This window comes from Nanorana parkeri, unplaced genomic scaffold, assembly GCF_000935625.1.
Source record: "Nanorana parkeri isolate BGI_ZX_2015 unplaced genomic scaffold, ASM93562v1 scaffold409, whole genome shotgun sequence".
Taxonomy (NCBI): Eukaryota; Metazoa; Chordata; class Amphibia; order Anura; family Dicroglossidae; genus Nanorana; species Nanorana parkeri.
Window position 1 is genome coordinate 875036 of NW_017306677.1, and position 15336 is coordinate 890371.

At 42.3% G+C, this 15336-nt stretch overlaps 1 protein-coding gene across 2 annotated transcripts in view; it reads right to left on the minus strand.

Moving 5' to 3' along the window:
- Window positions 1-15336, minus strand: part of RBL2 (RB transcriptional corepressor like 2) — a 75487-nt gene that overhangs the window by 24986 nt on the left and 35165 nt on the right. For both annotated transcript variants that reach the window (XM_018559653.1, XM_018559652.1), the window contains exons 6-10: window positions 12818-12978; window positions 10282-10346; window positions 9981-10164; window positions 7367-7533; window positions 4627-4736 (exon numbers count right to left, since the gene is read on the minus strand). In XM_018559653.1, coding sequence (XP_018415155.1) covers window positions 4627-4736; window positions 7367-7533; window positions 9981-10164; window positions 10282-10346; window positions 12818-12978 — 687 coding nt within the window. The remainder of the gene's footprint in view (window positions 1-4626; window positions 4737-7366; window positions 7534-9980; window positions 10165-10281; window positions 10347-12817; window positions 12979-15336) is intronic.

A 15336-nucleotide genomic window follows, 5' to 3' on the forward strand; every position in this document is an offset into this window, starting at 1 on the left:
CGGTGACCTGTTGGACGCACTGCTGGGAGAGCAGTGTGAGTATCACACAGAGTTGTGCTCAGAGCCTTAGAGCTGAGGAAAGCTACTAAGGACAGTATATTCTACAAAGGACTGTATAGGCTAAAGAAGGCTGATTATCGTGAGACATGCATAAATGTTGGCATTTAAGTGAAAAAAAGATTGTCTTCTCATGTATCATTTCCCCCTCCTCTTTCAGATTGTAAGCCTTAAGGGGCAGGGCCCTCCTTACCATCCTGTCTTGAATTGTATTGTAATTGTAATGTCTTCCTTACATTGTAAAGCGCTGCGCAAACTGTTGGCGCTATATAAATACTATGTAATAATAATAATAATAATAAGGTATGCCGCCGGGTCCCCTCCTCTCTCCCGATACTGTCAGGCGTTCGGTCCATGACCGAGCGCCCGACTTTTCAGAGGGGGGTGACACCAAAATGACCAAGTCATTTTGGTGTCACCACTCCAATGGTGTCAACCGGGTGCGGGCCGCACCCCCCACACCCCCCTTGTGACGCCACTGGCCCTTAATAAACTGCCTTTTACTTGCACCTCCGGTCAACAGTGGAGTCTCTCTATCTATCTATATATTGTTTAGATTTTTTTTTGTCTATAAGACACTATGGTTTTGGTTTACTAAAGACAAATAGTAAACCAAATAGACAAATAGGAAGTTCACTTTGCAAGATAATGCTCCCTTAGCTTAGTGGATGTAGTGAACATTGACTGCAAAGCATATCCAATAATGTGCAAGGAAAAAAAAAAGTATTTTTGCCTGCACATGTTTGGACAATGAAAGTAATCAGTGCTACACCTCATTCACTAAGTTAAAGGAAAATTACCTTCCATTGTGAACAGCCTATTTACCTTTAGTAAATCAAGCCCTATGTCTCTGCTTATAGCTTTAAGGTCCCCACACACCATACTATAAATCGTACGATAATCGCGGGAAATCCCGCGATCGTACGATTATCGCAAGGTGTGTGAAAGCCGTGCGACCTCTACTACTGTAAGGTCGCACGACTTTAAACTTACGAACATGTTTCAAAACCCGCCGAGCATCGTACGATGTTCGGCGGGTCTGTAGCATGTTCGTAAGATAAAAGCCGGACGGGCCAGTGTGCGCAAGTGCACACTGCCCGTTCTGCATTGCGGTCATCAGAAGCCCGCCCCTCAGGGGGCGTGGCTTGCGATCATCGCAAGTACGATCTGCCTATGCAAGATAGGCAGATTGTAAGGTACTTAAAAAAACGTACGACCATCGCAAGACAAAAATCTTGCGATGGTTGTAAGGTGTGTGCCCAGCCTTATACATTTTAAGGGCATCCCTAGAGATTTTCTTTTTCACTAACTAAACATAAGCGTATTGCAATCTCCAGTTGTGAATAAACCTGCAAATGCAATGAGCAATAAAAGAACCTATAAAAGGGTTGATAACTGGCATGCGAGCATCCTTCATAGTGGTGTCCTCATAGAAAGATGAGAGAGTCTGAAAAAGCTCAGTGAAATCTCTCTTCTCCTCCTCTTTGTGGATAATAAAAAAGACAGGGCGCAAACACATTCATTTATTCACAAGTAGATAACTTGGGAATAACATTGTACTATGCATTGAAGGAATTAGTTGGCAGATTTGGACATTCGTCTAGTGGACAATCTACGCTCTGTAATCCTGAAAGGGACATTCATTTTGAAAAGTTAATTGAAATGTACGCATTGTTTCTATAGGTTTTTAATTCAATATCTATGTTCATTTGATATTTTAATTTGTTGGATATGTGCTCTCTAGAATTGGAGGCTGATTTTTTTTTTTTTGTGGATGGATTTTCTGATGCAGATTTTTCTGGTGCCAATTTCTTCTTCACTACCTGATTATCTAACAACATTTTTAGGGCCTGTTCACACGACGTCCGTTTTCTGTGCTGACCTGATCCGTACGCTCCTGCACTAAAAATGCATCCCAATGCATCCCTATGTGTTTTATGGGCTACAGTTCTCACGTGCACAGTCCGTTCAGGTTACTACAGAAAAATACTCCATGTGACATTTTGTATGGTCAGGAAACGCAAAACGCGCCAAAAACGCATCAAAAACGCACTGCTCTGCAGCTAACATACTGACAGCCCTACTCATGCAAAAAAAATTATTATATATTTTTTTGTAACTGGAACGCATCAAAAAGGCAGCAAAACACATAGCACCGCGTCTGCAGATCCGCACCTGATCAGGACCTGAAACTCATGTGAACAGGCCCTGGGGCGCATTACTTTTTGCTGGCTTACTATATAAACTGTAGCTCTAAAATAGATAGGATAATTTGTTACAAAGTATATATATCTTAGTGTCAGCTGCTGCTCTCTAATGTAGAAAAGCGCAGAAGTTTTAAACTTAATATGCTGGTTTTCGGCTTCTTGGAGTGTGTGATTTATAAACCCCGTCCATGCTTTGCAAACACAACAATAACATTGCACTTGGCATCCTCTCAGCAGTGATAAGAGGGGGCTTGGTGTGCCCAGTTTGCCTTAGTATGACTAGTACAATCAGTTGTGACAGGGGCATTCCCCGCCCTGCAGCTACAAGTCACAAAGGGGCATACGATGCCCCTGCCACAACTGTCATAACTGATTGGGCCAGGTGGGGGTGTGTCAGTCAAAGTTTTGCACAGGCTTGGGTGAATTCAGACAAACTGGGTTTGCACCAAACTCCCGATCATCACTGCTCCTCAGTAGTGTTGCTTTGGTGATGCCAAGTGCCATTGTGCCGCCAGTTCCTGACACTTTGTGTTATTTTTGAAACAGCGCAGTGTGCTTCCTAGCTGCAGTTTTTATGCCATTTGCTTCACAACTCTAAAGCCAGCCGAACTCTGTTACCTGCAATTACACACCTGCTTGTAATTCATAACAGCAGAAAAGAAGTGATGAGGAAAGCACTTATTCCTATCACATGATGTTCCTACAGGTCATATGACAGTGATTTTCTAAAATGCTCCCCTTTAGCAGGTGGGCTAGTGTGTTCTGAAAGGTATGGTGGACATGCAGTGTGATGTGCAGTCTCATACTTTTCAACATTATTTGGAGTGTACACTCCATTTAGGTCCCCGCATAGCAGCATGGTGTACTGTGCTGTGGTGACCTGAGGTGCGGTTCTGTGTGCTGTGAAAAAATGCAGTATGTCTGCATTTTTTCACAGCGCACCACACTGTACGTCACACCTGCGTTGTGATGTAAACAGGGCAAACAATTGTTTTCTATGTGCCCTAGGGGTGGCTGGTGCAGTTCAGTTGCAAAAACACAAACCGCCAGTCGCCATATACAGTGTGAACGGGCCCTTATACACTGCATGACAATCCCCGGCTCCACATTTGCAGAGAGGTGAAACTGTGGCTGGTAATAAATGAGCGGATAAGTGGACCTGTTACTGTACACTCTGGAGGTGGTTATTTTTAAGGCCATTCAAATAGCATGTTCCTGTGCTAAAGATGCAAGAGTGTCATTGAGCTACTGCCTAATATTTGTAAACAGTGGATGTCTGCTCTTTTGTCTTACACATGGGCCTAATTCACACTGGCACTCATGTGCTTAGATTTTCTGAACGCAGGAGAAGTTATCTGGGAAGTATAACCAATTTTTTACATCTCCCAGATCACTTGTTCTGCATTTAGATGTTCCTGCTTAAAAGCAGGTGTATGTGCATTTACATGCATCCAGAATTTCTAATCAGATCCTAAACACACCAGACTTCTATTTTTCTAAACGCAGATAATCAGAGTGCAGATGAACACATGTAATTGCAACATGTGAATGAACCCATAAAGACACAATTCAGTGCACACACATGCATTTAGAAAAGCTTATTAAATACAATTAAACACATCTAATCAAATGTTCAATTCCCTGTGTGAATGAGGCCTTAGCCTGGAGTTCAAACCTTCATGAGGTAAATTGTAATACAACTCTGGTCTCACTATTGGTTACGCTTCATATGTGCCATTTTAAAATGTCTTTTCATGTAAATCTCTGCATTTAAACGCTATCAGGGTTATTCACTAAAGGGTGAAGAGTAGGGTGAAGGCAGGAGAAATTAACAATGTAGACCAAAATAGGTGATTTTGTCCTAAATTATTTACTCCGGCCTTCTCCAAACTCTTCACCCTTTTGTGAATAACTAGGGATGTTCTGATACCAAGTACCGTGCTCGGTACAAGTACATGCACAGATACTTTTCCAGCTCCAAGACTAGATTAGAGAAAAATTCAAAAGTTAGAATTTTTTTTAGGCAGCTGTTATTTTTAAGGAGCAAACGGAGCTCCTGGGATTTGTGCATACATGTTTTAATGTATGATTTTTTTTTTAAATATATATATTAGGGATACGATTTTTTCAAGTACAAGTACTGATACTTGTGCAAGTACTCACAGATACAAGTACTGACAGACTAATGATAAATACAGACAAGTAAATAGAGATTAATGATTTCAGGACAGTGGTGGAGCCCCAGAGACCAGTCGCAGCTGCAATCACTGCAACCCTGGTAGTTCTTGTAAAAATGCCAAGTATCGGCACTGGTATCTGAACATCCCTATTAATAACCGTGTATGTAAACAATATGCCAGACCTTTGCAGTACTGAGCTTCACCTCCGTCAGACACGGCATGTTCACAAAACACATCAAACATTTCTTTCAGACATTTTGATATCATCTGTGAGGGGTTCCTCGAGCACGATCTGCAAAATAAAAAAAAAATTAAAAATGTAAAAAATGAAAGCTGTCCAGAACCTTCCTCCCGGGTAACCGCATGACGAGGCATGCTTGAGCAGTTCCCATACACATATGCCTGGACCCTACAACCCAGTCGGACCTGATGTGTGAACCTATAGCTATTAGGCCCTCTGATGGCCCTATCACATCCTCCTGTACCACCTCCCTCCCCTCACTTATCATTTCAATATTCCTTTCCAGGAGATCTTCTTTTCCCCCTTATTTTGCTTTTCTCTTTGTGTCTCTAGTTATGTCCTATTAGAGCCTAGCTGCTCCTCAAAATACGGGTCTTGCTCTTACAGACGATGCCTGAAACCTTACATTACCTACAACTTTGTTATAGTGTGTAAGATGCTCATAATTGACTGGCTGCATGGTTAGCATGTTTGTGACGCCTACGTGTAATTATCCAGGGCTTCAGCTGCCCTATCTCAGGTTGTCCTTATATTGCCAACAATGCCTTGACTCTGGATGTATGTTGCTTGTACCTGTCCTTTTCTGTTTGATTGTACCTGTCCTTTTCTGTTTGATTGTACCATTGCAAACTTCAAAATAAGAATGAAATATTTTTTTTTTTAACATTTGCTACAAAACACATGCTTAAAAGGTAATTGCAGGCTTTTTATTTTTTGCATAATTTATTTTTCTTTTCTTTCCCATTCTTCTGACAGTGGTTATTTTGACTAAGGGAAGATTACTAGCTCTCCTATTACTTCCAGGAACTCTGGCACATGTGACTAGGACATGTGACCCTGCACATCATCTCAGGGGAGGAAAATGCCTTTACCTGAGATTTCGTGAGATTACAGATGAGGTTTCCCAGCAATGCTCTGCTGACGTAACCTACCCAGGGTGCAATAGTTGAGCATGATTTCATAATTTGTACCAAAGTGGACCAGGAAGCAAAAAAAAAAGAAATTGAAAGTAAAATAAAAATATATTTGTTTCGCTAATGAATGTAAGATGATTTCATATCAGCATGCAGAGCTGTATGCTGATGTATGTAATTTTTAGTCAAAGGGGGTAAAGGTCCACTCTAACCTATTATATTTAAAGTGAACCTGTCACAAACTGGCGCAATTCAAAGACTAGCATATTATGTCAGTTGCCTGTATCTCTGTATTTCCTGATAATTTTGGCTTAGGGTTTTCACTGAAGATTGAGTGGTTTTAAATCATGCGCTGTAAGGAGTGCAGGGGGACCTACTGTTTTCTGGAAATGTTTGCTTTAAACACACATTCCTTCACAATCCTGAAGCCTTAAAGAAGCGGGAGCTTTGTTGCCCCCAAAACACATTGGATGTATTTATTTGCATTACCGGTACTTTTTTATATATGCATTATATTTATATATGTATTGTTTTTATTATGTTTAACAAACAATTAAAGGTGCTTTGGACTCATGTTGCAGTTTAGCAGTCATTTGTACCTCTTTTCTTTGAGTTGCTTCTAGCTAACCACTGAGGGAGGCCTGTGTGTTTAAGAGTTGCCTCACCTAAAGCCAGTGAGCTGGTTTGAAGATTTTATTGTATGTTAACCATTGGAATGTAAAGCATTGAATTCCCTGTGTCTCTTAAATGTGCTTTTTCTGGGGGACACAAACAATGCTAACATTGGGGGTATAATACCATAACTATCACCATTATTATGAGAATCGCGGAGGAGATCAAGATACAAGTGCCGAATATAAAGATGCCCATACACTGCACGATTCTCGTACGAGAATCGTTTTATATATTCTGTTTCACATATGGTTGTTTTGGATTTCTATTAGGGCAGATAGCGCGGTGTATTGCATTATACGTTTCTTGACCAAAGCACCGTAGGTCTTTTACTGCGGCTGTCATTTAGTTTAATTGCTTTTCTAGTTGGGGTAAGGGTGGTATCCACAAGCGCGAATAGAAACGTTTTTTATTAAATTCCAAGTGTCTCTTAAATGTGCTTTTTCTGGAGGACACACACAATGCTAGCACTTGGTCACACATGCAGACTGCTTTGATGAATGAAATGAAAAACCCACCCTAACATTTTCTCATGTGAAGCATAACATATTCTTAGGCCTTGTTCACACCAAGCGCGGAGCAGATCCGGACCAGAGCAGGTGCAGACCGGATCAAAACTGCGTCCAATGTATTCCTATGGTATTTTGACCTCCAGTTCACATCGCAGCGTGCGGATCCAGACCAGATCCAGACCGGATGAAAAAAATGCGGCAAGCCCTATTTTACCTGCTCTGGATCTGGTCTGGAACGCATCAAAAACGCATCTAAAACGCATCAAAAATGCATGCAAGTGCCTGAAATCCCATGTTAAACTTAAAAAAAAAATTGTTTGTTTTTTTAAACCAAAACTGGCCCTAAACGCATCAAAAACGCATCAAAAATGCGTCCAAAACGCGTCTAAAACGCGGCACAACCCACTGCACTGCGTGTGCAGAAACCTGACCGGATCTGGTCTGCATTTGGTGTGAACAAGGCCTAAGATGATACACTCTCTAAAACAATTACTGTGCTGTACTTCTATTGGTGCAGAAGATCCATTCCATAGAGGAAAGGTAAAAAAGTAGGGTTACATACTTCCAGAACAGGAAAAGTTACCTCATCATCTGGAGGAGCCTCTCGCTCGGAGAAGGTTTCAGTCCTGATAAGATGGAAAACAAGCGACTGACACTGTATGTGGCGCTGGAGACAGGCGTGGTGTACGGATTGTTTTCTTTGATGTATTTTAAGGAGGTGAGTGGTGTGGAAATCCGGAGTGATTTCATCTGCATAGGAAAGTGAAAGTATTTCTGGTAAGACGACACAATGACGATGATAAATATGCCACATGTATTACTGTCATAATCAGTAATCAGATTTGACTTGACTTTGACCTGTGCCAGTTACCTATAAAAGCAACTTTGTATTCATTGAAACTGGAATAAGTCGACACATCAGCTGTAACAGAACGTTAAAGCAGGGAAAGATATTATTATTCCATGCAGTGAGGCTGTTCCTGGAAGGGTTTGATGCTCATTTTGGTCTGGGGCTGAAAATAAAGTTATACTCACTTGATCGTTGGAGACGGCTTGCTGTTAGACTGGTCCTTCCAGAATTACCCTACCTCCGCCACAGCAGACTAAAGCTGCCCATACACCTTACAATTATCTGCAGATTTTCTGTGGTCAGATGGAAAAGGTGCAACAGATTCCTCCATCTACATTAAACTGTGTGGATGGAGTAATCTCCACCTGGGCCAATCTGTTGCACTTTTTCCATCTGACCACAGAAAATCTGCAGGTAAATTGTAAGGTGTATGGGCACCTTAAGGATCCTGGAGTCATCATGTCCAATACAGTGTATAGGATATGAGGATGCTGAGGGACATACTATTGCTGCATTGTAGGAGGAGAGAGACTGGAGGGAGGACTGTCACAACAAGCTGGCTCTGAGGTTCGGGTGAATATAACTTTTTTGTTTGTTTACTCCCTAGATGAAAATGAGCAGTTAACCCTTGCAGTGCACGGGTAGCCCCACTGCAAGGGTTAATAATATTTTTCCTAGAACTCTGGCACATGTGACTAGACCATGTGACTAGACCATGTGACCATGCACATCATCTCAGGGGAGGAAAATGCCTTTCCTTGAAATCTTGTGAGATTACAGATGAGATTTCCCAGCAATGCTATGCTCATGTAACATTCCCAAGATGCAACGCTTGGGACAGATTACATCATTTGTGCCAAAGAGAACAAGGCAGTAGAAAACAAGATATTGCAAGTAAAATGAAAATATGTTTAACTAATGAATGTAAGATGATTTCATATCAGCATCCAGAGCTGCATGCTGAGGTGATTTTTAGCCAAAGGGGGTAAAGGCAGGGCATATTCACTGCGAGGCAAACAAGGCGTTTGCCTTGGGCGGCACTTTGCAGGGGGTTGCAACGAGCCAGGCCGCACAGAATCAGGTAGCCTCGGTGCCAAATCAGGCAAATTAGGCGGCCGCTCGTTGGGTCTCGTGGCCGCCTAATTTACCTGAGAGAGCTGTCGGGTGGAGGAGGAGGCGGGGTGGAGGAGGGGCCGAGGCTGGTCTGGAGGCAGGGCTGGGCCGGGTCCGAGTGGGATGCGAGCTGGCTGCCCCAGGGCCCATTGACATGGGCGGACTGGGTTGGAGAGCAGGAAGGGAATTGCTGGGGTGGCGCCAGGCAGCACAGAGGCTCCGGGGCTGTCAATTTGTACAGCAAGCGGCACTTCTCCATTCACAGCCACTGCTGACCTCCCTTCTTCCAGTGTGGGCTCTGCAGGAGGCGAAGCATCTGACCAGTGACCAGGCTGCACCTATTGAGGAGAGGAGCGACAAGCAGGTAGCAGGGCCTGGGGAGGGCTTGTATTCTGAGTGTTCCCTGAGTGTTCTTCTGTTTTTACTTAAGTCCACTGTTTACTAAGCCCAGAGTCCAGTGCGTTACTAAGTCCAAAGTCCTGTGCGTCACTAAGCCCAGAGTCTAGTGCGTCACTAAGTCCAGATCGTTACTAAGTCCAGAGTCCAGTGCATCGCTATATTCAGAGTTCAGTGTGTCAATATGTCCAGAGTCCAGTGCGTCGCTAAGTGCAGATCGTTGCTAAGTCCGGGGTCTGCAGCGTCTATGTTGGGCTATGCAGAGCCTGTGGTGGGCTTTACAAGGTCTCAAGTGGGCTATGCGGGGTCACAAGAGATCCTTTACAGCCCACCTGAGACCCTGGCTTTCCTGCTACAATACTAACGCAACCTGTCAGAAGCTGTATATAGCGTGCAAGCTGTCTTCAGCGACTGACAGGTTACGCAAAATGTCTTATACAGGAAGGGATGGGGCAAATTTAGATTGGGGGGGCGCCCAAGTGTTGTCTTGCCTAGGGCAGCACAAAACCTAAATACAACACTGGGTAAAGGTCCACTTTAACAGCTATCTCTATGATACATTGTATTATCATTTGTATGTATAGATCTATAGTTCTAAAGAGTTCTAAAACAAGTAAAATTGCTACTTTGTCCACTTTTGTGGTCTAGCATTTCTGTTTGTGCACACATACATGCATGTATGTACAGCATAGGAACTTTTAGACAGATGCTTTTTCCTACTGCAATAGACACATTAGCATTCACTGCAGTAGAAATCTGTAAAAACTGCATAGAGGTCCGTTCCTGACAACTTTGTTTTCGGGTCTTATTATGTAATTCTGGGCTTTTTTAAGCTTACCCTATCAAAATGTTGCTGCAAATGGTAAGACACCTGGGCCCTCTCCACAGACTCTGCTCCCAGATCAGGATTCAGACAACGTCCTATACTTCCAATCTCCTCTTCTGCATCTTCTAAGAACACCCGCTCATCCAGATGGCCGACAGACAGCACAAAAGCCTCATATGCCTTATTAATGGCCTTCCTGTAGATTTTTATAATGTATGAGAAATTAGAAAATATGATTACTTTTTCTACAGAACGAGTGCAGCACTATGGTGACACAATGCATTGAAGATAAGAAATAACAATGACAACTTACAAACTGTCAGCAAAATTTCCTGGATCCAAGAATCCCGTCAACGATTCTGATTTTCCTTTAAGGATCTGAAACACCAAAAGGCAATGTTACTGCTGTGGTTTCTGTGTAATCCTTTTTGTATAGCCCAAAATGGCATTTACTAAGTAGCAGATTAGATGAATTTGAGAACGGGGAAGACTAAGATGTTTTATGGGCTACAAGGTGACATTTCAGAGGCATAAATCTACTTCTGCCTGCATTGTACTAGACACCTACAAGCTAATCCACCTCATCAAACTGGCAAATCTCCCTCCTGCTGTGTCTGCTATACTATAATGAGACCAAATAGCTAAATAAAGACTCATTTCTTTTAGGTCAACTGCTACTTCTCAATAATTTAGGTGCAAAGATATATGGCAATTGTTAATACTTAGAGTAGAAAGCCTTTTCAGGTTGTTACATGGTATTTATATTGCAATGTTTCAGCATTAATAGAGGTCACAATTTATATTACTACTGCAGAAGCAGCAAGCATACATCACTAGTGTCAATTCAGAGTGTAACCCTAACTGGATGACAAATTTGCTAAATCACTATGGGGGTTATTCACAAATCTGCCGAAGGCAGCCGAGCGAATAACCCAGCCGAGGTGAAGTGAGCCGAACAACGTTCAGCTATTCACGTCTGGCTTACACGGCTGATTTCAGCCGTACATCGGCTGCCTTCGCTCAGCTGAACATGCTCTGCATGTTCGGCTGAGCCGAAGGGCAGAAGGACTTCGACTCAGCTGATCCAACATCTGCCGAGCGGCATTCAACTCGGATATTATGCTCGGTACCTCCGTGGTACCAAGCAGAATAGCAAATCAATGAGAATAGTTTAAAAAAAAAACGTTGAAAAAATAAAATGTAAATACATTTAAAAATTAAAAAAGAAAGATAAAAAAAAAACAATAGGGTGGCGCTAGCAGTGACAGCTAGCTCCGCCCAACTGTTTTCTATTGGCTGCCACCTACTAGAGTCTTCTAGAAGGTCCCGGCCAATGAATAACAGCTGGGCAGAGCAAGCTGTCACTGCTATCTCCGCCCAATTGTTTTTTTCTTTGTTTAATGACAGTACAGCGTCCCCAAGTCATTTGGGGATGCTGATCTGTCATTACAACTGGGTGGAGCCAGCCATGACATCTGCGCCTGTTTAGCTGTCATTTGCGGGGTAAAAGGCCGGCCTTCGGCTGGTCGTTCGCCCCGCTTCAGGTGTCACTTCGGCTCAGTTGAGCCGAGGCTTATCCCTTGGGCACGGCTGAGCCACTTGGCCGCTTTACTAGCTACAGTGAATAGCCCGTATAGCAGCCCTTTGGTTCGACTGAACTGAAGTTCTCTGGCGGCCGAAGGATCAGCCGAAGCTACGGCTGGAACCTTTGGCTCCTCTGTGAATAAGCCCCTATGTATCATAAACAAATTGGTATCGTTTTTTCTTTTAGATAAGATGTTTTTCTCCATTAATTCTTTGTTACCATGTGTATCCTGAGGAGTGGTGTCACCCAGAGCGGCCACTGAGTGACACCCTGTTGAGACATCATCGCACGTGCACATGATGACATCACGCGCGGTTACCTAGTGAGGCTACTGTTTGTTACATCTCAGCCTCTATGCAGCCACCTACTGTCCACTTGCACTCGCTACAGTAGCAGCTCCATGTGATAGATATGGTCCAGCTTCCTGAGAGTGACAATGGTGGACCATGCCTGTGCAATGGGTTTCAATCTGACCATTGGAAGTGACAGGGTGACACCACAAAACAGCAGTTGGGGAGCAGGGAGCACTGCAATCCTTTACCAGGAAGTGCCTGAACAAGTAGTCAACTGTTCACGAGCATGATGACTGTAAGTGCTTGGGCAAAAATTTACAGAAATACTTTGCTGGGCAATATAAATTTGTTTGATCTGCATTCCTTACTGAAAAAAGTTTGAGAGTTTAATACTACTTTAACATGTTAATAAATAGATAAGATATTAGTAATTAGATTTGCATTTGTTTTAACACCTTTCCGTTTCAGCTCAGCACAGATAACAATCATTCATATATATGTATTTTTACATTGTGGTGTGTTGGCAGCACACCTAACAAGAATAGGCTACCTTAACACAACGTGCGGTAACATGTATGCGGTAAGGTACCACATACGCACTGGACAGGGGTAAAGGAGGCATCACTATTCATCAGGTCCATCAATCCCTTTTTTAGACTTCAAAATACAAGATTTATCAATACTTCACAATGCACTGGGAAGGATGCAATGCTCTATCTGCCCTGCCCCATGTATTGTAAGGCCAAATTTCAAGTCAAAGATCTGCAATCTAGTCATTTCTACAGACAAACAAAGGGCCACTGCTAACCAAGTTCTGTCATTTTACATTGAAAGCTAAGAGTAGAATGACATGTGACCCCCACAGGGGATACAAGGTTTATCTCCATTGAACTCCAGTATTATTGTGTCTTCTATTATATGTCATGCATGTTCTGCCTTAGTACAATTTCCTAGCACAGTGCCACATGTACCTTTTTGTCAAACAGCTTATGAACATATGGTTTCCAGAAATGCTCTTTAATGCCTTTGACTTCCAAAAGCAAACCTTGGTGGAGGCAGCAAAGAGTCTCAATGATGCAAGGGGGCTCCGATGGTGGTTTGAAGTCCTTACTGGAGAAATCCTCAGGAAGCCCTTTAAAAGGGAAAGAATGCCCTTGTTAGTAACACAAATATATTACAGAATTTTAGATTAAAGGACACATATGTAGGCTGCCAGTGTCCACATTTGAAAATGCAGATGCCCTGCTTGCCATGCTGATCCACTGGCTTCAGTACTTTCTGAGATACTGACTCAGAAGTATACTTAACAGGGGCTCTGACTTCACTGGGTGCATGCTTCTTGTGGGCCAGCGGTTCAGAAAGTACTGAAGCTAGAGACAGCCAGGCAACCAGCATTTTTGTTACAATCGTTTTTATTAATGATATAAGTACAGCCCAATAACTTTTAAAGTATTTGTATTTTAATGAATAACATTTAGAGTTGAGTAACTAAAAGCAAATAGCCAGTGCAGTTTGCAAGGGAATTTTCTCTTAGCTTAGTGAATGCAGGAAAAAAATAACTTCACAAAGAATGCCCAATAATGTGCAAGGAGGGAAAAAAAAAAAAAAAACAACTGTATTTTTTCTTGCACATGATTGGATGATGGAAATCAGCAGAGCTTCAACTCATTCACTAAGTTAAAGTGACATTAAAGGCTAAAGTCCCCCCCACCACAGTGCTAAAGTAAGGACTTACCTAAATGATGACTCTTAATCCGATCTTCTTCTTTCCTGTAGTTTTCAGCTGGCCTTCCAGCGCTGACGCCTCTGTCGTCCTCTCCTCTGATGTCCCACGGAGTCTGTGCGGGTGCACGCTGCTCCATAGACTTACCTTGTGCCTCTCCTCGTCTCCTGGGTGAACGTCTGAACTGCGCATGCGCCCACCCCGAGAAATTTTCAGATGTTCGGACGGAAGTGCGTGGCGGAGACACAGGTAAGTATTAACCCTTTCAAAAAGTTTTTTTTTTTTTTTTATCATTTTGCATATATCTACTGCTTGCTAGCAGCAGATATATGCAAAAACATGCGAGGGTTTAATAACCCTTTAATGAAAAATTCACTTGCAAAGTGAACAGCCTATTTGCCTTAAAGTGACACTAAACCCAGGAGTTAAACCTTAAAAATGCATTCAAGTACCTTAATTATTAATAAAAATGTATCCTATTTGTGTATCACTCCTCAAATCATCTCTGAATTCACGCTGACCTTCCTTTTCTTCCCCATGGTCCCTGTGTGTTTGTGCTGTAAAGTAGTCACCGCTCCAAGCTTGCTCCCCAGGGATGGACTGCAATCTCAATACAAATTAGGAAACTAAACGTGAGATTGTAGTCCATCACGGGAGCTACATTTGTAGGTCAAATATTATATGAGATTTGATACTTTCACAGTGACCCAAGAGGGGCTGTTTTGTTAGCACTGACTAAGCCTGTTGTCCAATTTATACAGTTTTACAGTACTTTAACTGAACCTGTCACTACACAAAAAAAAGAAATGCCTGTAAAAGAAAACAAAATATAATTAACTTTCTTTCAGCCCACGCCACAAAACTTCCATCTGATGCTGAGAAATCTTCTGCTATAGTAAATGCTGAAACAGACACTTTTGGAATCGTTGATTTCTTGGGTCCTCCCCATTTTTCACTGGTTGATCCCTCTGACCTCCACCCATTACAAGACAGAGTAGTGACATGGAATTTGAGGAACCAGTGGGTGCAGCAGTACACCTCTACACAGAAATGTCAGATTTAATGCATTCTGCAGCAGAGGATTTTTCAGCATTGGAGGGTTTGGTACCTAAAGGAACCACTGAGGGAGGATCACATGTTTTATTTGTGCTTACCCAGCATAAAATATTGTGACTGTTTACTTAAAGACTATATAAGATGACTGTATCTATCCATCAACCAGTGCACTGCTCCCATTACAACACAACCTTATAGTACAGTCTAGCCATACTATAAAAAGTTCAACATACGTACTATAATAAGTTTAACATACATATAATTTGATAAGGTATATAGAAGAATAAAAAGACAAATGGCATAAAAGAAGAATATTACCTGTCGGTATACACCCAGGATAAGTTATAGAGGTGAGATGATACCAGTCTAAACAAAAGCTGCGCTGAATAACTATCGAGTTAAACAGACGAAAGAAGAAAAAAAAAATCTACTGCTGACTCAATGGAAACTTGTGCGGTTAATTGTTTGCATATGTTTACAAGGCCTCCTCCCTGTCCAGTGAAGAAGTTCTTGATTCCCAGCAGCCATTACAAGTGGTACATAGCTTGAGGTATTTGGAGGCACTGTTTGTGTACCTAAGGATTATATTACAAATAAGAATCTTTTGCTGTCTTGACCTTGGCACACTGTTCTGGACAGGGCTCATTGTTCATCTCCGCCCATGGTAGCACCACTACAAAACTCTCTCTAAAAGCAGCAGATTTAGACAAA